The 25,454-nt window shown below is 39.5% G+C and overlaps 1 protein-coding gene across 1 annotated transcript in view; it reads right to left on the bottom strand.

Moving 5' to 3' along the window:
• CHAT (choline O-acetyltransferase) overlaps window positions 1–25,454 on the bottom strand; it is an 84,635-nt gene that overhangs the window by 45,255 nt on the left and 13,926 nt on the right. Inside the window, exons 3-4 of the mRNA XM_075216996.1 lie at window positions 7,638–7,829; window positions 5,708–5,826 (exon numbers count right to left, since the gene is read on the bottom strand). Coding sequence (XP_075073097.1) covers window positions 5,708–5,826; window positions 7,638–7,829 — 311 coding nt within the window. The remainder of the gene's footprint in view (window positions 1–5,707; window positions 5,827–7,637; window positions 7,830–25,454) is intronic.

The following is a 25,454-nucleotide window of genomic DNA, read 5'->3' as shown; positions in this document are numbered from 1 at the left end:
TGTGTTCAAAATCGATCAGCATCACTTCCATACCTAGTATCAATTATCTTATTTTACTGTTTTTTCTTGTTTCATAAATGCATGATATTCCTGTATATATAGATAGACTTCTGTAAGCCCTTCACTTCAGTGCATTGGTATGTCTATGCTAAGGACATACACTGGCGCTGACTCTCGAAAGCAGTTTAGTATCTCCAAACATGAGCAACTTCATCACTTGAGAAAGAGAAGGCTTGAGAGAGTAGTATCAGTCTCCAGGGTAGACTAGTGTGTTTAGTGACGGTGCCTCAGGTTTGTGAAGAGCGGATTCGGGAGAGAGCACAGAGGTGAGGTATGTTATAGTGAATACTCGTATTGTGGAGCTAGCATTCCCTGTTTTAATACTGAAAAAGGTTTAATACCGAATACATACTGAGTTGCAAGAGTCCTATGAAGAAAGAGGAAAAGCAATGGGAGCTCTGAAAGAGATAGCAGCAGAGAAAGACCAAGAAATTGCTGTTTTGAAACAAAAGCTTGTCATAGTTCAGCCGAGGGCACACACAGCAAGAAAGTCTGTAAAGGAATTTGTGGAGTACAAGTTAGTGAGGCTTCATCTGGCTGTAAGGCATGAAGAGCTTGAATGATTGCCACATGAGGAAAAAACTGTTGAGGCTAGATTTACTAAGAATCAAGTTTGGAGGTGGTTTATATATTCATCATTGTTAAAATCGGGATGGCAATTTGTAGAGTGGTGGTTTTGAAAAATGCCGTTCAGGCATTAGTAAATCTGACGGTTTTAAAACCGCTGTAAAAATCGACAAAAACACGTGGTTTCACCAAACCACCCTTTAGTAAATTTAGCTCTTAATGTTTCAAGTGCAGAGAGCTTGGACATTTTAAAACCAAACGCACTAGAACCCAAAAACCAATGGATTATTCATTTGCCCAAACTGGACCTCTATTTCTATATTGCTGTTCTGAGAGTTTCACAACCAGTGGTCCACATTTAATTAAAATGACTGTGCTTGAGAACAACAATGTTGCCCAGTGAGTTGTAGACTCTGGGAGTGACCTTACGTTGGTTTCAAACTCTGTACTGGCTGGATCCAAGGTCTCGCTGCGGCCCAGAGTTAATGCACACTGCACATATGGGGTAACCAAGAGATTATAAAAGAATCTTTTGGCTGTAAGACTTAAAGGTCAAACCGTGAAGGTAGTGGCTACCATAGCAAATAAGATGCCATATCCTCTTATTCTAGGGCACAATTTCCCACTGTTCAAATAGGTCCTCTGCGAGCAAGTGCAGCCCGGTCTTTAAAGATCTGCCTAAGAAATCAAAGTGTCTTAACCTTGGTCTTTGGGATCTGCCAACCCTGAATGCTTTCCTAGGTGTTACGGCAGGACTTCCACAAAAGTGTCACCGTTAAAGAAAGCATGGACTGTCAAATAACAGCATTGGATGGTGACATTGTGCATGAGCCCTCCCCATCTGTTGGTGAGGGTAAAGATTGGTCTGAATATCCTGAACTGTTGAGTGTGCCAAACTTTGCCCATGACCAGAGAAATGACGCACTTTATATCATGCCTTTAAGTTGATCACCATCATATATTGTCAAAAGTAATATGTCATTACGAGTGGTTACTGTGAAGGTAAGGAAGGTACAGGTTCATGTACCCATAGTGTTTGAAGCTGCACACAGCTCAGGCAGGTGGCAGACACTTAGGGAAGGTAGAATGAGGGAAAAAGCTTTATGCAGGTTTTACTGGCCCGGAGTTTACTTAGCTGTAAAAAGGTTTTGTAGGGCTTGTTCTGAATGCCAGAAAAGCAATACAGCCACATTTAGAAAGAACACATAAGCATCCTTTTGTAAGGATGGGCGACCATGGGAAAAAAGACAAGGTGTTTGAAAATAGAGTTCTCAGATGTCGAGAAGATAAGGTCCCCATTAGTATTCTGGTAGGCGTGATTGTGAGAACATTTAAAAAGGTAATAGAAACTTCTTTCTATTGTGCCTTTAAACATCAGATGAACAAAATGATTGCACGGTCTCTCTTTCACAGAGCTGCACACCTCGTGAAGTCTGCCCCACCCTACTAGGAGATACTATGGGACAAAGGGAGTGATTTTCCACAGGCATCTAAGAAGGGAGTTAGGTGGTCAGCTAACAGTCTGCAAGAGAAGGCTGTAGACAGGGCTAAGACCTTGCACAGTAAAACTCCTAGGCTGAAGACACACATTTGATCTAATAAAGCAATTAGTCCAAAGGGAGGGTCTTTGTGTATTTAAACCTGTCCTTTTAAATTGAACAGTGCAACTGATGTCAGACAGAGGCCGGTGTCTAGACAGGAGAACTATGTCTAGCCATTGTTAGGCTGCTTGGTGTCATCTTAGTGAAAGTATATGCTGTTTTGTTGCAATGTAACAATAGAATCAATGTTTACTCAACAAGAAGTTGTTTATGTATGCATCACCAGAGAGGTGCCTGTGTCACAATATTTATAAAGCAAAAAATGATTCTGTCAAAAACACAGGAATTTGGACTGTTGAAGTTGTGTGCAACCTTAACTGGCCCTACCCATTGGCTTTCTGTTTGCATTGTTCTTAAAATTGCATGCCAAATTACATCATTAATGTAATCGTTGATGACATGATGACATAGAACATTTCAAAATTTTTATTTTATTATGTCACAGATCACTGACATCACAATATAACTCCTGTGACATCAACAATTGCAGCAGTAATCACCTTGATCAAACAAGTCACCCATATACAATAATGATTAAAGGATAGTATGCTATAGCCAGTGCATTGGTGATCAAAAGCAATTAGCTTTAATACATCTAGTTTCCGCTAGATAATGAAAACTTTAGAGCAGATTTTCAGCCATGTTAGTAAATCACCCTCTATTTGTTAAAAAAATGTTTGCATAAAAATTAATTGACACAATGATGTAAAGGAGTTGCACTACCACTAGGAAATACAATTTATATTTTAAGAAAACCTTATCCCATTTACATTGATCATTGATTTCATGTCCTGTCTTCCCCCAGACTAATCTGTTTCACAAAAACGATTTTCTTATAAACAAAGGAAAGGGTTGGACTTGCTAAATATAGATTTAGATTTACTACTAGTATATACACTTTAAACATGTCAATTTCTTGCCTCAAACAAATAGCATCCCTGCAGCCCTGGCAACCATGCCACCTCTCTAGGGTCCCTGTGTAACAGAGCCCACAGTAGCCTCTGTGCTAGCCAGCCTGGGCTAGCTACTATGACTCATAGTTTGGGCTATATATATTATTTTTCATAACATAGATTTTGGAAGATGAAAAAAGCATGGGCCTGGCAATATATGTGAAATCATATTAATAATTTTTAAAGTAATTATCCTATTCCAATAATATATTTTTATTATTTAAAAATGTATCATGTTGCCAACAATTTAGAGATTAAAACTTTATGAACGTTTTTTTTCAGTGCCAAGAAAGTATTCTTTGGGGTGGGCGTATCTATGACATATTATATTTTCCGTGAATTATATTTTATAGGATGCATTTCTTCCTTATCAGTTTTCTTTAATTCCCCTGTAGCATGGAATAACTTCACAGGCAATAGAGGGTGAGGCGAAACAGGTCTTTAAAAACGTACACACAGCTGGCTCTGCTTTCATTTTATGATGTTAGTTTGTTTTGTTAATTGTTTTTCTCACGAGAATAGAGGAATTATAGTCAGTAGTGCCAGACAGTTGTGTGTATATCATAATCATGTCTATAGCCTGTTTAGCCTCAGTAGCTTTAATATACTCTGAAAAGTATAGTACCCTGCACATGGCCAGTGAGTCAGGTTTTTTAGCAATTGTAAAATGTTCATTGTGTGCACTACTGTGAAACGAGAAAGTATAGCAGTATGCCACTTTTTTATCCATTTTTAAATACCATGCCATTTCTAGTGTGCAGAGGATAAATGTTCTCTGTTCTTATTCATCACTAGCACTGGAGAAAGTGTCGCCATATACCTATCCTTAACAGATGAATACATCCTAAATAAACAACAGGTTTATAAGCGGAGGCAGTGGACATGAGCAAAATGTTATCACAAATGGATCATGGTTGAAGCTATCTAGCCACAAATAGAGATCACTGACTTCTAAGCTGCCTGCCTGACAACACTTATAATTGTACCAATGAACAGTTCTATATTAATAACGTGTAGGCCCACCATTATATAATGTAATTATTCCTTATGGGCTTTATGTCACAATATGGGCCAATTAAGCCTGCAGACATCCAGATTATCTGATGTAGCCTCAACATGTTACTATATTGAAAAAAAACGCCCCTTCTCTGCCCTGTCCACTCCCCAAAATTGTAGACTTTATTTTGTGTCCATTGTGTCCACGTATGCAGCGGACCGGGCTGCGTTCACTGCCGTATCTCCCAGTTCTACGCAGAGTGATTTTGCGTACAATACACTCAAAATCGGCAGATACCTGCCTTAATGACAGGTAATGAGACCCTCTGTTGAAAGTTTGTATCGGGCTCTGTTGTAATGAGTTTGAAAGGGAGATGTATTTATTAACACACATACCAATAAATTAGAGCTTTGTGGAAGTGGTCTGCGTTAATTAACAAGTGAAATGGCATTCTCTATGTGAAATCTTGTACCAGTCATAGGTACACATGCCTTAAATAATGTATTGAATATGAATGGCAGTGCAAGCTAAATGTGTTTAGCTTTTGTTTGTTTGTTGGAAATATGTATAGAGATGGAATGTATTGTCATTGTGTGTGGCGTTTTTGAGGTGTTTGAGGAGTATTGTAATGTATAATATACCTAAAGGTAAGTGTTTTTATAAGAAAAGGCTGCTCTCAAGGGCATGAAAATAATTTGGAGAAGGAAGAGATTTTGTCAAGCACCATAATATTAAAGAGATTTTACCTTGCATCCAATCTAATATTGGCATCTGCTTAAAGGTAGGAGAAAAGCTGCAAGAGAGAAGCTCCAAGTGTTCTATGAAGGTCCAAGATGGAGCTACGGGGAATCTTAGTCCAAGAAACCAATAGTATATTGGTTGAAATCTATACTGTAGAAATGTATTGAAAAGGAGTTGAGAGGAAGCAAGTTATTACTATATATATATATATATATATATATATATATATATTATTATTATTATTTTTTTAAGAACATCTGATATTGAATGTTCCCCAAATTGATATATTTGGAGACTAAAAAACATTATTTCATATATTATTGTATTAACTTTTTGTTTTACAAAATCATATTTAATAAACTTTTCTGCTTTTCAGTACCCTGTATACTTTTCTTTCACTACATGAGTTAACATTTGCATGCTGTATGCTAGGACAAGTTTCAAGTTTCTGCATATGAAAATTTTTGCTGCAGTGAAAAGTGAAATCCTATTTTGGGACCTTAGATTGAATAAGAATGCAAACAAGGTTCCACTTTGTTATGTTTATAGGTGAAAAGACTGCTGTGTTGCTCTGTTACAAGCAGGTATTGTTTCTGTTTATGCAAAACATTTTTCTGCAACATCATGCAACTTCAGCTCTTTCATATACAGAACTAACTTGCATTTGTCAAAATACCTTCAGTCTGAGATGTGCAAACATTAACAGATACTGTTTTGTAACAAAACAGAGAAAAATGAAATACAGGCGTGCAAAATGACAAAGGAGAAAGGTAGTTGTATTACAGTACCTCAAATGATCATTGGTATCCTGAAAGTTGTGACGTGCAAATATTACTGCAGGGCTGGAGTTAACGGGTAGGGGCACTCGGTTATTTAGATACATGTCATCAAGCCAATATTGGTGTATCTATAGTAAGAGGGAAATGTTGTCAATCATGTAAATAAAAGTATAGTTAGGCAATATGTAGATTTTCTTTACTCAGTGTTCCCAGCCATATGGTGGCAGGTTGAACCCAGTAGTTATAGTTCAACAACAGCAGTAAAACCACATTTTGCTTATTTCTGGCACAGATGGTATAAAGACTGATCTCCGTTCTACAAGGTACATTTATCCCAGAGACAGCTGTGCAATCAATACAGGAGAGAATGAGATAGAGGCAGAGACAGTATGCATATTAGTTTTAAAGTATGAAATGGACCATGCTAGAGCTCTATAAACCCAGCAAAGGTAAAGTAATCACTCGCTGGAACTATAGATGTTCAAATCAGTCTTTAGCCACAAATTGCAGATCGACCCCGAAATCTGTCTTGATAGTAGTCGATGCGCAAGCGGGTTGTCTGCAATGCTATTTTTTAAATATGTTCACATTAATTATTCCCTGTGTGATACATTAGTGTGGACCACAGTTCACATTTCATTGATAATAAAGATAATATATTGCTTTGTTTTAGTGTAATATTAAAGTGAAATGCAAATATTCACATGGTGAACACTCAACTGCTAAAAACGTGATTAAATGTAATAGTGCTACTCAGAAAATAAATAGTTCAAGTAATAATAAGTAATCTCACAAAACTGCATTAAAAAGTTATTGTCCAAATACAGTGCATTGGCATTTAAATATTCAAATGAAGCCATAAACTGTCTCTTCTAGTGTGGAATTTGTTAGCATTGTATTGCCTAAAAATAGGTAAATGTAAATGCTAATGGTTAATAGAGAAAAACTTGCGTTACCAAGAGAAGCAGAGTATTATTCATGTGACAGAAGAGAGCATGGTGACAAAATAGATATATATGATTAAAACACACATGACTCTGGCAGCGTTGCTTGTGCTAATAAAGAACTAAACTTTGAATTCATGCCCCATAGCAAAAGAGCATCCCCTCTAGATAAAATAATGCGTAAAATCTTGGAGATTACAAAAATATTTAAAACAAAATTGTTAAATACTACTTTAAAGGACAACTGAATCTAAAATAAAAGTTTCCTCATAAAAAAGAGGTGATAGTAATACTCAAAAATAAAATGGAAACTTTTACGACCTGAATCTTGGGGAGTTTGGAGGTGTCAGAACAGGGACCAACATTCTGGTAAAGAAAAAAATCTTGACGGAAATAATATTTGAGATCATGCTTTACTTTAATTTTCTCATAGATGCCAGATATGCCATCTGTAAATCTATTGGTATACACTACCTAGATAAAATTAACTTTTTTACTTAAAAAATGAAAATGTAATTCCTGGTGAGACTGACACATTGTAAATATGCGAAAATGGAGCTTGTCCTTCTGGTAGAAAACTCCTCTGGTCATTAATGGGTCATATATCTCCAGCATGCTCTCTGTGCCAATACTTTGTAGATGTTTGCCATCTTTAGACAGCTGATTAGCAGAGCAGAGCACTATCTTGTCTGACTCTGAAGCAATGGATAAAGCCGACTGCGGCTTCACTACCCTTGCTCCAGACCTATGCATGCTCAGAATAGCAGAGAGCTGTGTTCCTTCTTTGGCTGTGTATATATTTGGCTGTGGCCCTTAACATGTATCACTGTACACTAATGCAGCCGTGAGTCAGTCAAAGTTTCTGCATGTAGCGGCCTTTAAAAATTTAAATGGGGAGTTTTTTGTTTTTACAAGCAAGGGACCTTTATTGGTCATGTTTCATATACTTGTGTATACAAACAGGTATAAGCGTGAGAAAACAATACAGGCCTTACCCAATTTTCTGTTTTTTCTCTCCGCTCAAGGAGTTTTTGTTGCAGCATTTCCCCCACACCTCCAGGCATCAGAAACCTCTCCACAATTGCTTTGGTTTTTTTATATTGTTCCTCTGAGACGAGGTGTTTCATGCACTTCAGATACATGTCCATAGTTTGCTGTAAAGGAGGCACAGGCAGCTTGGGTAACTCCTGCAAAGAACAAAAGCGGTCCATGATCACAAATATTAACCTTACTCATATTTTTATAATTGCCTCTGTTCCTTCTTTCTTTGTGTATCCATATCCCTCATTTCAATTACCTTCCCACAAACTTGGCTAGTTACAACATTATAACTATCAAGCCCAGTCTGCCCAACTGCACCCTAAGCTGAACTGACTCTACCACAGATTTGTAGGCCACAGCAGCAAAAACTTGACACTTCCACAACCATCAGGCCTGTTGGTGGTCATGCACAAATATTCCCTATTTAAATATATGCCATATATGCCAACTAAAGGCATTGCTGAGTGTGATATTTTGCTTCTGCTTTTTCAACATTTCTTCCATTCACAGACACCCTGGACTGCACTTATACACTTAAGTCATGAAAGTAACACTAGTTAAGGTGTAGACAAAGACTTGTACTTCATCCTCGCTTTTACCCAGCATTCAGTTATTGTGTTTTAAAGATTCCCTGCTGCATTGTGTTCTGTATACTTAAATGAGCATTCATATACCACTCCATTGTAGGTTTTTTTGAGCCTTAATACTTCTGCATGTTACAGGTAATGTCAACATTGATGAAAAGCTAAGTGAGTGCTTGTCAGAAAGTATGTGGTCCACCCTCTTATATTATATTTTGGAGTATTAGCATCAAAGTGCATTTAATGGGCTTTGTGAACGCAAGTTAAATGCATTAAAATATCATTTATGTGGTAGAGGGCCGAACACCAATCTATTAATTCTATCAAATGTACTGTAATTGCCAAACAGATGAGAGAAGTAAAACTGTACTATTTAGTGGCATTATTTTTTTCTTATTATTTGTGCAAGTGTACCTAATTCAACACGTGCACCACTTCCCAGCCTGTGAAGGGATGTACTGTTTGTTGATTCACTGAAAAATGCATATGGTGGACACTGTAGTAAGCTCACTACAAAATCCAGTCTACTTCCATCATCATTATCATCAGCTAATAATATAGCACCACTAATTCCGCAGCGCTGTACAGAGAACTCACTCACAACAATTCCTGCCCCATTGAAGCTTACAGTCTAAATTTCCTAACATACAAACATAGACAGAAAGACTAGGGTCAATTGTGAAAGCAGTCAATTAACCTACTAGTATATTTTTAGAGTGCTGGAGGAAACTGGAGCACCTGGAGGAAACCCCACGCAAACACTGGAAGAACATACAAACTCCACATAAATAAGGCCATGATAAGTAATTGAACTCATGAACCAAGCGCTGTGAGGCAGAAGTGCTAACCACTAAGCCACTGTCGACTTTAATAATTTCAATCTCTAAATTATTCTTCTAAAATACTAGAATAGTGCTCTGTTTAGCTTCATATTAAAAGGGGATATCAGGACTATCTATATTACACATGTCCATTTTATGTTTTCATTACATTGATAAAAGTGCACCTAGAAATGGTCTTTCCTGTACAATTGCATCCGTAGGATGCAAAATGAGCTGTTATTAGTAGGTCAGAGGTCCTCAAAATCTGACCTCATCCATTTGTCACTAAGGGAGTATCCTAGTGATTTTCTTATCTAATTTTTGAACGTTTTATTTTGCATTTGAAGGGACAGGTACAGAAAGCTCCCTAAATTCACCTTTTCTATTCCTGTCCGTTCATTTAAATAATCCCATCCTCTAAATATTGGTTTTCTACCTACGTGCAAAACAAGGTGTACTGGGATACCTAGTTCACTCTTAACATGGAATGTCCATGATCTCCCCAACTCCTTCCATTAGATGATGCAAACTTTTGCAATATCTTGGCGAGCAAATTCATGTACTTACCTGCAAAAATGGGCACATTTGCCCAAAAGTAGTCATATTGTACTGTGCTTTTGCACTTTACTAAAGACCCTTACTGGAAGTAAAAAGTGTCATAAGGGGTGTTCGCCACCCCTTATGGCACTTTTATGATGCCTCATCCACAAGAAAACATTTTTCAAACCCCTCATCCGTTCTCCTTTCGGTCTGTTATATAGATATTTGATTAAACTCCCACAATTGCTGTTTTGGCTGCTAAGCTTATAATAACATAGATATTATTATGTGTTTTATTGTTTTGTAATTTTTTTTTGACCTGTTTATAACTAATGTTTTATACACATCATTAGTGAATACATGATCAAAGTTTGTGTGTTTTCATAACAAACCTTAATTGTTCCTCTTTGCCCATTTGAAGTCTTGGGAGGCATTAATATTACAATATTGATTTATCCATACTTCCCAACTGTCCAGATTTTGGCAGGTCAGTACCAAATGGCAGGACATACACACAAATGAGCAGAGTTCATCCAAAGGTCTGCGTTTTGTGGGCTTTATGGGCAGGGTTTGGGTTCTTCAGGCATTGTCTACAATGAATGAGTGATATGATGTCACTCATCCAGTGTTTTTAATGCCTCTGCGGCACCCCAACATGGAGTGCAGGATGCTGACATGAGGACAAGCAGCCAGCCGCTTCTTACATGCAGAGCTGTTCATGTCATTGTTACGTTGGGAGTGTGACACTTGGCTATGATGGCACAGCCAAGTACCACACTCCCAGTCCCAGGAGGAGAGGGTGCCACCCCCACCTCATGCCTGCTAAGGTAAACAGTGGGAGTGAGGGTGCAATGTGAGATGAGGACGGTGATTCTGATGTAACATATCTTTATATCATCAGCTATAGTTGTTTATCTTTATTGCCATGGAATACAACACAAATCTACTCTCTAGTCACAATAATATCCAGTATATAGAGTACATTAAAGTTGTGTTGCTGCCCATGGTACCAACAATGAACAACTGCCTGATTATATAAATGCCATGGTGAAAACTTGCAGAAGAAGGCCAGACAGAGAAAGCAATGTGTTTACTAGAAAAGGCCGGTGAGCATGAAGAGCCAATAAATGTTAGTCATTTGACAAGTTATCTAACAGCTACTCAATATGCACAAGAAGGATTGTGATAGAAAAGCAGAAATATGCCAGTGTATTGTTTAGATGGTATGGGAGATTTCCAGAAAGCTCTGTCAGAATATTTTACAATATAACTTGTACTGTATGTTAATGTAGATATCAATCAACTGGAGTCAGAGTTGGCATTTAACACATGGTGTTGGATTGAGGACATAATCATTTAGTTGCCAGAGGGCAACACATTACATTATGCAATTAGCTGTAGACTGTGGTACATAAGCAACAGTAGTGTTACGATTTGTAGTAGGCCAGATTTTGAGCTGATGATGCTATTACTCGTTATTTTGGGTAATATGGTTGAAGGAATGAAGGAATGAATGGCACAGGTTGTTTATGGAATATACAAGTACAGCATCGTATTTTCTTCACATTATTATAGAGGGAATTACTAGACAAGATGTCTGTTATTTCTGCTATGTGTCTGGTGACTCAGCTGACTGGACAAAATCTAATGTGAAGTTCACAAGAATCAACTAATAGTTTTGCTTTGTTTTCTGTAGCAATCTGTGAATGAGTTACAAATCATAGTGGCAGACATAGAGAAGCAAAGACCTCTAAGTAGTCAGTGATCCCCATCATACCCGAAATTACTATGAACATAACTCATGGGGACCATTGATCATTCTGGGACACATTAATTTTTTGTTATTTAGTTTGTTTTGTATGTATGTTTTATATATAATGTTGTACTTCTTTTTAAGTTATTATTAGAAACTGACATGTTTGAGTTTATTTTGCGTACAATTCAGACTTTCATTTGTATTTTTTGTTTGTTATGGTTAAGCTTTGTAGTGTATTGTGCCCTGTGTATTGTGTTTGAAGATGGCAGCGGTAGCTCCTAAGTTCATTCCTTGCTGTGTGCAAACTGTAGCCCATTTGTAAACCCATTTACTGCTCTATACTTATGCTTATATTTATGCTTATTTTTTTCTTATATATGTTGTGGGACATTCTCTCTGTGAGATTATTGTTTTAACTTATTAAGTAAAATCACACAAAAATTATTTTGGAGGCGTTTTTCATGCAAATAACAAATGCAAATAAATTACAGACAAAATCCAACCAACAATGATTTTGAACCTTTACTAAATGTAGCCAGTCCTATCAGTTAATCCATATCTCTGGCATTATTGAGATCCAAGACCTTATTAAACAAATGCATTTTAGCCAGATAAAATAAAGACCTTCACAATATACAGAATATTGACTTAAAAAACACTCTATGATATAAGGCATAATTAAACCAACTACTGATCTTTAACATACATAAATGTAATACGATTACCATATTTTCTCCTTAAAAGAATGTATAGACAGCAAAACAATGGGCTCCCACACAGAGTAAGGTAATCTTACAATAAAATCCTTATGCTCACCATTCTCTGTTATCAATGTTAGTAGCTGGGTTACACTTAGAGATGCTCAGGCTCGATTCTTGGAGAACCAAGCCCACCCGAACTTAGCAGATCCGAGAACCGAGCCTAGCTGGTTCGGTACTTTCGCACGCCCTCGGAATTGAAAACGAGGCAAAATGTCATTGTTACGTTGTCAGATCTCATGAGTTTTGAATTCTATAAGTACCGCCCTCCACGGCGATCCAGCACCATTTCGCAGAGAGACACAGAAGTGGTAGCACGGTTCTTGGCAGTCTCTAGTGCAGTTGGGCAGCGTCATAGCTATAAAAGAAAGAGGAAGGGTAGCAGTGTTCTCTTAAGTCTCAAGTGACATTCAACTGAGTTATAGCTCACACAGAAACAGGAGATCTCCATTTCTCCATTGCTATTTGTCATTGCTAAAATAGAAATAATAGAGCTGGCAGTTTTGTTCTAAATCTGCAGTCACATTGTACTGTGTTATCTAGCTAAAACACAAACAGGACAGTTCCAATGCTAATTGCCATTGTTGAAATAGAAATAATAGGGCTGGCAGTCTTGTTCTATATCTGCAGTCACATTGTACTGTGTTATACAGCTAACACAGAAACAGGACACCTCCATTGCTCCATTGCTAATTGTCATTGCTGAAATAGAAATAATAGGGCGGGTCGCATTTATATTCCGATTGCTCTCCTAAACACGAAACTTAAGATCTATGCAAAATTAATCGCCAACAGGATCAGCCCCATTCTTCCGTCCCTTATACACCCTGATCAAGTAGGGTTCGTGCTGAGACGGCAAGCGTCAGACAACACAAGAAGAGTGCTAAACCTTGTTGACTATGTCTCGAGAAACTGCACTGAGCTGTTGATGCTTTCTCTGGACACAGAGAACTGGGACTTTATGAAACAGGTATTAATTAAATTTGGCTTTCAGTGGATATTCTGCAGTCGATTATGGCACTGTATTGCGGCCCATCTGTCAGGGTCTTAAGTATCGGGTTTCTGTCTGACGCATTTTCTATTTCTAATGGGACAAGACAGGGGTGTCCTTTGTCGCCTCTTATCTATGTATTGGCAGTTGAGCCTTTGGGGGCACACTTGCGTAGCTCGAAGTCCTGCAAAGGATTCAAACTTGGCGGCACCTGCCACAGCCTGTGCCTGTTTGCAGATGATGTTCTTTTGTTTATCTCAGAGCCAGAGTCTTCATTTGACACGTTACACCTCATACTTAATAGATATATTCGGGCTTCATACTACAAACTTGATACTACAAAGACTGAAGCATTGCTTTTCCATATATCCCCAGATTCTTTAAGCCGTTTGAAGTTCAGATTTATATATATATATATATGGAAGGAAAAAGCAATCTCATACTTAGGAATTCAGGTTCCTGTGAATCTCTCAGACGTATTTGCAGTTAACTATCCTCCATTATTAATGCAACTCCATAAACTCTCTACCTCATGGATGATATTTGAGGTGTCATGGCTGGGCCAAGTAGCAGCCATTAAAATGATGCTTCTCCCCAAACTTATGTACTTATTTCAAACTATTCCCTACATTTTCCCAAAAAAGTACATAGCCACATTCCATTCATTGATGCTTCGATACATTTGGAGAGGTCGTCCATCTAGGCTATCTTTTGCCCGTATGACTTAAAAAAAAACAGGGGGGATTAGCTTTACCTGATCTCACCAGGTTTCAAGAAACATGCTATCTCAAATTAGAGACTGGTCTCTCCCGACCTCCCAAAAACCCTGAGTAGATTTGGAAAGGACTCAATCGCAGATTTGATCTGGCTCACCAAACATTTGAGGCCTCATCCACCTTACCCCTTAGCATCTTTAGAGGATGCTTTGAGAATTTGGGACAGAACCGTGGGGTCATCTACAGAATTTACCCTTCCGTCTAGTAATGTTTCTCTCCTCACGGTGTCTACGTTTCTTCCTGATTTTGATATCTCTGTCTAAATCCACGCGGGACTCTAATCCCAAACCCACCTGTATGGCTCTGGGGCCTCTGTTCTTTTGCCCAGCTGCGAGACACATTTTCCCACAGCAATGCGGATGGACTGTCTCGGCAGGAAGAGCCGGATCCTTCGGGTCACCTCCGGTAACCCTAGTAGACTGCGGACCAGGAGCCAAATCGTTGGGACATGGCACGCTTGTTGCCGCATGGACAAGGGGGGGAGGAGTGTGACTGGATCACTCATAACTAACTTCTGGTATAAATTTATTTAAAGGAAATAGCGCAGGGTGCTTATTTATATAATTACACATGCACTTATTTTTGATATTGTGTATATTTTGGTAAGGGAAATCTTTATTTTCTGAGACCAGGGGGAGAAAATTCTTTTTTTCTGTTTTAACCTTTCTAGAGGAAATGCCTTATTTCTGATGTATATATCTGATACATTAAGCCTTCGTTTAGAAAGCCTGTTGTATGTCTTGGTATAAGGAAATGTCTTGTTTGGGGTTTACAACTTTTCTTGGGGAATTATTTTCTTTGGAGGAAATGTGTATTCTGCTACTATTGTAAGAAAGGACTCATGCTAATTAGACCTGTTGATGTGGGAGGGGAAGATATAATTAGATTTGCTGTCAGATGTCCACTGTGTCCAAATTAAGATGCAGGATATCACAGCAAGGTTTTAAGATATCACAGATAAGCGTAAATATTGTTAGCTCTTCAATATATGTAAATCTATGATTTGGTAAACAGGTTACATCCTGATTCTAAAAATAGCCTGTAAGGCTGTTTCGAAAATAGTATAAAAAGGGAGCCCTTATAAAATGAAATGTATCATTCTGATGTTCTATTTGACCTGACCACTGATACCTTTAATCAGTGGAACTGTCCTTGTCAGGACAATTGAGCAATAAACATCACTCGGCTTCAAGACCCTGCTTGACAACTTCTTCAATATTGCTGTAATCCTGTGACCTGCAGATTAGACCCTAAATCTAATCCGTTCTCCGGCTGTTTCAGAGGTTTGGACCGAGCTCTCTAGTACCACCGATCTGCCACTACCCAGTAGCTTTGGCCAGTGTAATAGGCCAGGGGGATTCATCCACAGCACCCTGATCCATAGTAAGCGGTCAGGAGTACCAGCCCAAGTGTACCAGCACGGGAGTACACTAGCAGCGACAATTACCCAGAAGAAACGTGGTTTTGGGCGCCATAATAGAGTCCGGTGGAGGCAGCAGGCTTCTCCTACTGCGGCAGGAGGGGCGTTTTTGGAATAACAAAAGGGGAGGGGGGCAAAGTAAGCCCAGCCAGTTCCCAGCAACAACAGACAGGGTGGCATAGGCGGTCCACCCTGTCATAGATAGCTGATGATGATGATGTTGATGATGATAGGGCTGTAAGTGTTTTTAAAAGTCTCCAGTGACATTCTACTGTGCCATAGCTCATACAAAAACAGGAGGGGTGGCAGTGTCCTTGTCACTCTCCAGTCTTCAGTCACATTGTTCTTGTCACTCTACAGTCTCAGTCATGATGATACTAATCACTCTACCTCATGTGCAAAAAGCCTATATTCAAGTGCCTAGTGGTTTTAAGTCAGGGAAACAATAATGTAAATAAAAAGCTTGTACCTTTTTAAAGAAAAAAACACCTCTCTAATAAAGGTAAAAAATTTACTGTAGAAAAACAGAAAATTGCCAACATGCCATTCTACCCAAAATATTACCAAGCATACCAGCATCAGCTAGCTCCCTTCTCTCAGCTAAATCTCAGCACCTGTAATCTACACTGTCATCAGTGTGTACATCATCCTCAAACAATACTAATTCATCCCCGATGGAATCCACCATCACAGAAGTCTGTGTACTTTGATGTAATTGCCGGTACTGGCCTTCCTCATGGAATTTGTAGTTCATTTTACAACAGAGCTGTCACGATTTTTGGGCAATTCTTTTACACCAGACCAAAAGTCAAAATGTTGTGCAGACTCATCTGCATCACCACTGGGTGTCTTGGGAAAGCTAAGTTTTTCCTAACAGCAATTTCCAGAGAAACTGAAGGAGGAGACGTCATTGTGTCATTGTATCACTTGAGCTGTCAGCTTGCTGACCAGGAGCTCATTGCATCTCTTGAGATATGGGTCAGTTGTAAAGAAAGAAAAGCCATAACTCTTTAATCTAGGATCAAGCACAGTTGGCAAAATGTAATGATCCAATTTCAAGATGTTGATAAGTCTTGGATCCTGGCGAAGCGAATAAAATACTTAATCTACAAGGCCAACATAATTAGCGGAATTGCTTTGTTTCATTTCCTCCTTCAATTTCTCTAACTGCTTTTCATAAAGTCTAATTAGGGGAATCACTTGACTCAAGCTATCTGTGTCTGCACTCTCTTCACAGGTGACTACTTTGAGTGGTTTCAGCACTTTGCACAACACGGAAAGTATTCTCCACTGCGCTGGACTAAAGTACATTCCCCCTAAATGCTATTCCTCTTGTAGCTGCTGCATTCTCCTACATGCTGTTGCACAATGCCAAAAATTACCCTAAATATTTCGGGACACAGGCAGCTCCTGCATGTCATTGCCATTTTTTAAAAAGTTCTGTACCACCAAGTTGACTGTGTGCGCAAAACAGGGAATATGATGGAATTCCCCCCGCTGTAATGCTCTAACAATATTGGTTGCGTTATCAGAAGTCACATATCCTCAGGAGAGTCCAAGCAGGATAAGTCATGTTGCAATGACATCCTTTAGTTTTTCAAACAGGTTGTCACCGGTATTACCTCTGACCTGCGCCTTGTCTAATCTCTGATAACCACCTCTCACTCCTGCCTACAAGACTTCTCCCATGCTGCTCCACACTTATGGAATTCCTTACCACGCTCAATCAGACTTTCCCACATCCTTCAAATCTTTAGATGCTCTTTAAAAACCCATCTCTTTTAGGAGATCGTAGTAATCAATTGGAACAAAATATGAGCGACTTTGTACCCTCACATAACGATTTAATAAAGACGCACGACACCCTCCAACAGGAATTGGACTCTCTTTGTGAAAAGATGGCGGACATGGAGGATTGCTCTAGATGTAATAATGTGAAACTCAGAGGTATTCCAGAAACAGTCCCAAATGCAGAACTCCAGTCGTATGTCCTGTAATTGTTTCGGAAGCTCTTACCCTCGGCCTCGGAGCAAGACCTCCTTATCGATAGAATACATAGGCTGCCGAACCCTGGTCCTATGTGGGATCCTCACCTAAAGACACTCTCCTCTGGATGCACTTTTTCCATATGAAGGAGCAGCTCTTGAGAGTGGCCAGGGAGGCAGAAAATACAGACGTTCTTGCTGACATTCAAATGTTCCCAGACTTCTTCGCGTCTACTACCACTAAAAGGAGATCCTTACAGGCGGTAACCACAGCTATGAGGGGCAACGATATTCCTTACCATTAGGGCTTTCCTGTCAAGCTCATCGTAAAGAGGAATAACTCTACCCATATTGTTTCTTCTCCTGAAGAGGGCGTTCAAATTATTACAAGGATAGTGTCAGGCCGATGGCCTTTTGAGGATAACAATAGCGGGACACTAACCGTTATTAACGCTACTGAACTAATAGGTGCGGAGTCTAACATACCCCTGGTATTCACCAAGGACCCCCGCAAGGAGGTTTGAAATTCGCTACACAGGGTACGCAAGTCGCATTCCTACTAGCCAGTTGCCGTTGTAGTGTAGAAGGGTCAGACGGTCCAGGTCGAGCCAATCAGGAATAGCAGTACCAGGGAGAATCCAAGAGGGTAGTCAATAGGCCGAGGTCGCAGTACAAGTAGGTCACAAGAAGGAGGAGAAGTCGCCAAGCCGGGTCACAACAATATATAAGGAACACAGGGGGCACAATCAGGATAACCAGGAACACTAGGTATAACCTGTTACTCTGGCACCCTAATGGTGCCAGAGCCAGGTTTAAATAAGGCCAGAACGCTGATGATTGGAGGAGCCAGGGGCGGGGAATCATCATGGAAAGTAGCGTCCCGTTGCCAGGGCGCATGCGCCCGACAGATCAGACCACTGGAAGCCGCAGCGCGAGTGTTGCTTAGCAACAAGCACTGCGGCTGAAAGAAGAGAAGGCGTCCGTCCCCGACTGACAGGGGATCAGCGGGAACGGCGCCTGACAGATAGGACATCACCTGAGCATCTAGCACTTCTCACCCACGGTCCCGTAGGCCTGATGTGGAGTAGATGGTGGAATAGATCTGTCTTTGGGACACCCGAGATGCTACCCTCTCCTGTTGTTTCTTTTATTCCCTCCAGGTGTCCTATGGTCCACGGCAAGGCGGTTCCTATTATGCCTAGGTCCCCCCTGTTGTGACTCCAAGGTACTGTTTATTATAACTTGAGATCCTCTCCCCAACTGAGAGGGGCCTCGCTTCCCTCCACTTTGGCCTCTAGCCACAGACTTTTGTAGATGAGTATTTTCCATAGGGCATCTGGGAGGCCACATTAGATTGCCTCTGATGCTCTCTGTTTTTTCTTCCGACCCTGGACACCTAGAGCTTTACTCAGCTGAAACTTCAGGTTATATTGTGAATTTTCTTTCTTTTCTATGCTATGTTTGGTGATACGTGTGTATGTTTTAACTGCATGGTAAATGTCTGTACATATTTCTATGGTTAAACTAAGTTTGGTATAATGATCTGTCCTCCATGTTTTGCTAAACAACTCTAGGAATGGTTTAAGTTTTGAGTCACCTTGCGAGTCTAACTACCCAAGTACCTTCCCTAATTGGGTGGACCACCTTGGATTTGAGTTATTATTATTTCTCAGGTTGCCTTTCCTCAGTTTGATATATTCTATAGCTTAATATGTTCTATTTGTTTTTCAAACATGGGTGGGGCTTGCTCTTTATGCTAGCACCACGCTCCCAAATTTTACCCATTTTGCCAATTTCCCCCTTAGGCGGCAAATATACTAACCCACTTTTTGGGCTACCCCTCTCCCTCCCATTTCCTCCTTCTCCTGCTCTCCTAATTTTACGTCCCCTCCCTCCAGCAGGCAAGCTCACTCTGTTGTGGCAGTTCCCTCCTTCACCACCTTACTTAGGCACAACATCCCCATTAGATATGAGAAGGACAGCCCTGCATATCGCTCATTCCAGCTCTTATCCTTAAATTCCTTTCTTTAAATGTTCGGGGTCTTAATTCCCCGAATAGGAAATGCATGGCTCTTAATTTTTTCTCTAATCATAAAGTGGGTGTGGTGCGGAGACCCATTTTGTGTCTTGCCCCCCCTATTCTGAGAGACCATCATTACCCCACTTGCTATAAAGCTAATGGTCCCCTCAAACGTAATGGGGTAGCCATTTTAATTAATTTTTAAGCAATGCAGATTTTTAATTTTATCTGGCCTATTAGTGTCTCCATACTTATCCCTGACATTGACCTCTCTAACTGAATCTCCGAGAGCATTTGCTCTCTGGCACACTTATTTGGTACAGAGGGTCTCCTTTGCACAGCTGCAGGTTAGCTTTGGTCTTCCCTCTAAAGATTTTTACAAGTACCTGCGCCTGCGGCATTGGATCACCGACCTTCTCCACAGGACCTTGCAGTTGAACCCTCCTCTATTCTAAACTGACTAGAGGAAACAACAAAGGAGGCATTACATTCTGCTACATCTACCTCACCACTCTCCCTGCTACGACAAAACATACTTCACAAACTAAGTGGAAATCCGATTTAGATATAGCTCTCTCTTCAACTCAACAGGATAATATCTATAATAATTTAGCTAAAATGAATAAATGCACTAATCACCTGGAAATGTATATGAAGTTCCTATATAGGACCTATTTAACCCCGGCTCACCTACACAAAATATGTCCCTCTCACTCACAGTTTTGCTGGCGCAGATGTGGGGAGGTCAGGGATATCTTCCATGTGTTTTGGTCCTGCCCAGTTATAAAACCGATTTGGTTAGAAGTTTTCCAACAAGCGGAAAAAGTTACAAATGTGAAGCTTACTCCATCTCCACTCATTGCCCTCCTCCAACTATTCCCCCAAACAACTACCGTAACACCATAGGTATGTGTGAGGCCATATTATGATTGCGGCTATAGCGCCCATTGTACAGCAGTGGATGCAACCCTCTCCTCCCTCCATTAACAAAATTGTTGCTAAAATCCATTTCAGTTATGAGGTGGAGACATATGAGGTTCCCTACTCTATGACCTCCTCCTCACCCATTGTCAAGTGGATGTCTTGGCATGAGTTCACTACTGAAATGGTGAGGGGTCTAAGTTGCTTTGTCCACCTGACTTGTGTACCACTGCTGCTCATGACCTTCGTGTACAGCCTCCTCAAGTTCCCCCCTAAAACATGCAACAGTCTGGTAATAAGCCTGTTTAGCATATTCATCTGCAAGAAATTTGCCTAGTATACTAATCCTTATACAGTGATGCCTTTTCTCATTTTGGTTGTAATGTATCTTGTGTTTTGTCTGCTAACCCCTAAAAGTAACCCTCCCCACTTCCTTTCTTTTTTCTGTATCCCTTCCCCTACCACTTAGATACCCCAATAAAAATGTAATTCTGTTAAAAAAAAAGAAAACCCATCTCTTTTTCACAGGTGACCTTATCCTCGATAACACTATTCACACTAACGCACCCTCACAACTATCCCAATCTCCACTCTGAGCCATACTCACTCCTCTTGTTTCATCTGTGCCCTTTTCCCTTTAGAATGTAAGCTCTCTAATAAGCAGGGTCCTCCATACCCTTTGTTTTCATGTCTCCATTCATCTTGTCTGCCTTGTATGCCCTGTTTTATGTACTTCCTTGTCTTCCCTACTATACGGCGCCGTGGAGCACTGTGGCGCATTACAAATCTATGATAATAATAATATGCCTCTTAGTGAAGCAGATGATACACAGAGTAGCCTGCCTCTGAAAAATGGGAGGTTCTTGGGTACATGCTGCTGCTGTCCCTGCTGGGGAAGGTAAATCACCAACCCAGTAGACTGTCACAGTCATATATTCTTTAGTTTTCCTAGCTCCGCATGTCCCCATATTTGTGGTTAAGTGTACAGTGAATAGAATGGCATTTTGTAGCCCAATAATTTTCTTTTTTTTAACCTCCTGGTACAGGTGAGGAATTGCTTGTCTAGTAAAATGGTGTTGAGATGGAATTTGATAACGGGAACACAGGACCTCAATTAACTGTCTTACTCCTGCTGCATTAATGGTGGATATTGGACGCAGATCTAATAATAGCATAGTCGCTATGGCGCCTGGGATCCGCTGTGTGACTGATTGACAGTTGCCATACTTGCTTCCTCTTGCAAAGGATTGTTTAACAGTCAATTGTTGTAAACTACTAGTAGTCTTCTTCTTGGTCTGCTTCTGGGTTGAAGATCCACCCCCAGCAGCAGGAGCAGCAGCAGTGGGCCTAACGCTCAAGGATTCTTCTGAGGAGTCCTGGATAGGGGTGGAATCATCTCGGCTTAGAAACTTGGATGCAGGACTAACTCCAATCACTTGTGGGGATATTGATGATGAAGGTGTTGGGGGTGTAGATCGCAGGTGGTGGGATCTAGCTGAGAGAAGAGAGGTAGCTGATGCTTGTTGTTATTTTTTAGCAGTTTCTGATTTTCACAAAAGCTTTCCATGAATTTGCTTCAAATGGCGTAAAATGGATGAGGTTCCTAGATGGTTAAGGTCCCTACCTCTACCGACTGTGGCTTTACAATGCTACAAATGGCTATACAACTGTTGTCAGGATTTGTGTAAAAATAATTCCACACATAAGAGGTGGATTTTTTGGTCTTATCATCATCATTTATTTATATAGCGCCAACATATTCCGTAGCGCTTTACAATTGGGTCTTATGCCCAGGCATGACAATGACCTTCTTCATATCACTGGCAAGAACTGCTTCCACTGGTGCATGACTTGCCCCAGTAGAGTTCATTAACAGCACTGTTTGCTTAGGTGCCTTAAGCCCATTGTTATCTTGTTTTGTGGGGGCCCTAAAAATCCAAGCACTTCAGCCATAAAAGTTGCACTCCCTGTCACTGGAGCACTTGCTTTCTTAAACTGTACATGTCCTTTTCAATATCTTACATAAGGATGGGTGGAAGGGCCCAAGGACAGTTCCACCTTGCTCCACTTTTCTTTTCTGCAACTGCTGTGTGGTAATGTTTCCTAGATGTGCTATGAACTGCCGTGTGTTTGTGTCATTGCTTTTTGCTTAGCATCCAGCCAGTTCGCTGGAGTCTTTGTCCGAAAGTGTATGAAAATAATATTGTGACCTGTGAGGTGTTCAAAATTGACTGGAAGTAACTGGAAATTAGTGTTATTGAGGTTAATATTAATGTAGGGGGGAAATTGTGTGATTTTAGCATATTTTAGCTATTTTTTATAAAACAATACTGATCCAAAACCAAAATACGCAAGGGTGGTTTTGTCAAAACCAAAACCAGAACACAATGTTAATCCAGATTCAAAACCAAAACCAAAACACGGGGGTCAGTGAACATCTCTAGTTGCACTGAGTTTTAGTGAAACCTTGTGATACAGACCAACAGTGCATTTTACCCGGGTTTATATCTGTCACATGTTAGTTCAGTTTTCCCTTAAGAAATATTATTACTCACATGTGCAGCTTTTAGCTGCAATGAAAACTACAGTTAGGCATTGAGTCCTACGTTGTGATTATAAGATAATCAGAAGTTAAGATATTAAAAGTTATATAAATATGTAAATATGGTGATGCTTACTCCCAATGATATGAATACCTGTGAAGTCACTGTGTGTAAGTAAACAAGGACTAATGGATGCTGAATTTACAGGCATGGGTCTTGCCACATAGAGAAATGTTTACATGCTTAGAAGCCGAAGACTCGGGCTACAAGATAGAATCTGCATGGCATCATGTTTCATGGTCAGCCCAAATGCTGCACGTTCAGAGGACAATGGTTGAGGATCTCTCCAAGGTCTATATGTTATCTCCTATAGGGAAAGTACAGCACAAAAATACTTTAAATAATCCATATTTGACGAGATCTGTATATATATATATATATATATATATATATATATATGTATACATATATATTTTTTTATCCCCTGCCCCAACACCCAAGGAGGATACGGTGTACCAAAAATTTAATATAAGAGAAAATATACAAATAGCCTCTCCTATGAAAAGGAGGTACTTAGACGAAGAGGTAAGCGAGGGGGAATCAAGAGAAAGAAAGAGAAGGCATTTTTAGAGGAACCTCTAGATGCTAAATTACTTGGTACTTGTCGGACCATGAATTAACTCAAGATGAATTAAAATTATTAAGTAAGGGACTATCTTTTGCTCCCACCAATAGTTCTAATGACTTTCAACTGTTCTTGGATCTAAATATATTCACTAGAAGACTTACGCTCAAGAGACATTTTCTGAAAAATAATGCTAATGTTAAAAATGATGTCATTAGAACTGATTCAGTAACAGGATTGAAGCCACCCTCCAAATTCTACCCTCTTGAATCAAAGGGAAGTTATGTAGAAACATTCTATCAACTTGTAAAAAATGAGATTGCTCAATGATGAATCCTCCTATAAAAGACTCAATAAAGATCCTACACCCATATTTATTGACGAGTTAAAAGAGATCCTATATGAAGCATTAAGGATGAATATACTTACTCGTGATGAGTTTCAATGTCTTTTAAAGGAATCGCCAGTGATTCCGATCTTCTATCACTTGCCTAAGGTGCATAAATCGCTAGAAAAACCGCCTGGGAGGCCTATTATAGCGGGGATAGGATTTTTAACCTCCCATGCCTCACAATATGTGGATGTTTTCATTAAAAAATATGTTAACCTTTTACCTGCATTCCTAAAGGATTCCACCTTCTTGTTACAACTTTTGGAGAAGATTAAATGGAAATCTAGCTTTAAATGGGTAACAATTGATGTACAGGCTCTATACACCTCTATTGACCACACTAAAGGGATAGAGGCTGTTAATCATTTCCTTGAGCTAGATGATGACCTAGATGCTAGTCGTAAAGACTTTATATGTAGATTAATTGGGTTCATTCTGTCCAGGAATTATTTCAAGTTCTTAGATGAATTCTTCCTGCAAATTTGCGGGACGGCGATGGGGACTATCTTTGCCCCCAGTTTCGCCAACTTATTTATGGGGAAATGGGAACTGGATCAGATTCACGGAAGTGTCAATCCGTTTGTTAGTCACATCATATTTTATCGCAGATATATAGATGACATCATCTTGATCTGGGATGGCTCTCTGCAATCTTTGCATGATTTTCTCAGTTATATTAATCTGAATGAACTCAATCTAAAATTCACATCTAAGATCAGTGATACAAGTATAGAATTTTTAGATCTAATTCATGGGTTTGAGGGTGATGTGATTCACACTAAAACGTTCATTAAAGATGTAGATTCTAATAGCTATCTACATTATGATAGCTGTCATCTTGAGAAATGGAAAAATAATATTTCTAAATCCCAGTTCAATCGGATTAAACGCAATTGCTCTGATGATACTATCTATAGGGAACAATCGCATACCTATGTCAAAAGGTTTAAAGAAAGATGCTATCCTGATCAGATCATTTTGGATGCATTAGATAAAACTGATGAGATAGAGAGAAAAGACATGTTGGTATATAAGGATAATACTAATAAAAAAGAGGGAATTAATAACACTGTTCCATTCATTACAGAATTTAGTAGGGATGAAAAGAAGATCAAATCCATCCTGAATAAGCATTGGAAATTGATCTTTATGGATCCAATCCTGGGACCTGTAGTTCCAACAAAACCTGACATCGTATTTAAGAAAACGAAAAATCTTAAGTCTTTTTTGGCACCTAGTCTATTAAAAGGTTTGAGGGATCTCAATGGGACGTTTCTGGATCAATTAGGAAAAGGCTTCTTTATATGTAATAATTGTATTATGTGTAGACTAATCTCTCCGTCAAGTAGGACTTTTATGGATTCATCACACCAGAGAGAATTTAGAATTCAAGATCGTATTGACTGTAAGACTACATCAGTCATTTATTTATTAGAATGTCCTTGCGGAAAAATGTATATAGGTAAAACGAAAAGGGCTCTAAAATTACGGCTTCAGGAACATGTAAGGGCTATTAAAAATAAGTCTGAGTTACATACTGTTTCTAGGCATTTTCTGACTTCGCATAATGCAGACCCTAGTGGTTTGAGATTTAAAGGTATTGAACACGTGGTGCTGGGTGCACGGGGTGGTGATCTGGCTAA

The sequence above is a fragment of the Mixophyes fleayi genome, chromosome 6 (genome assembly GCF_038048845.1).
Source record: "Mixophyes fleayi isolate aMixFle1 chromosome 6, aMixFle1.hap1, whole genome shotgun sequence".
NCBI lineage: Eukaryota > Metazoa > Chordata > Amphibia > Anura > Limnodynastidae > Mixophyes > Mixophyes fleayi.
This window is presented reverse-complemented; position numbering and strand designations above follow the sequence as displayed.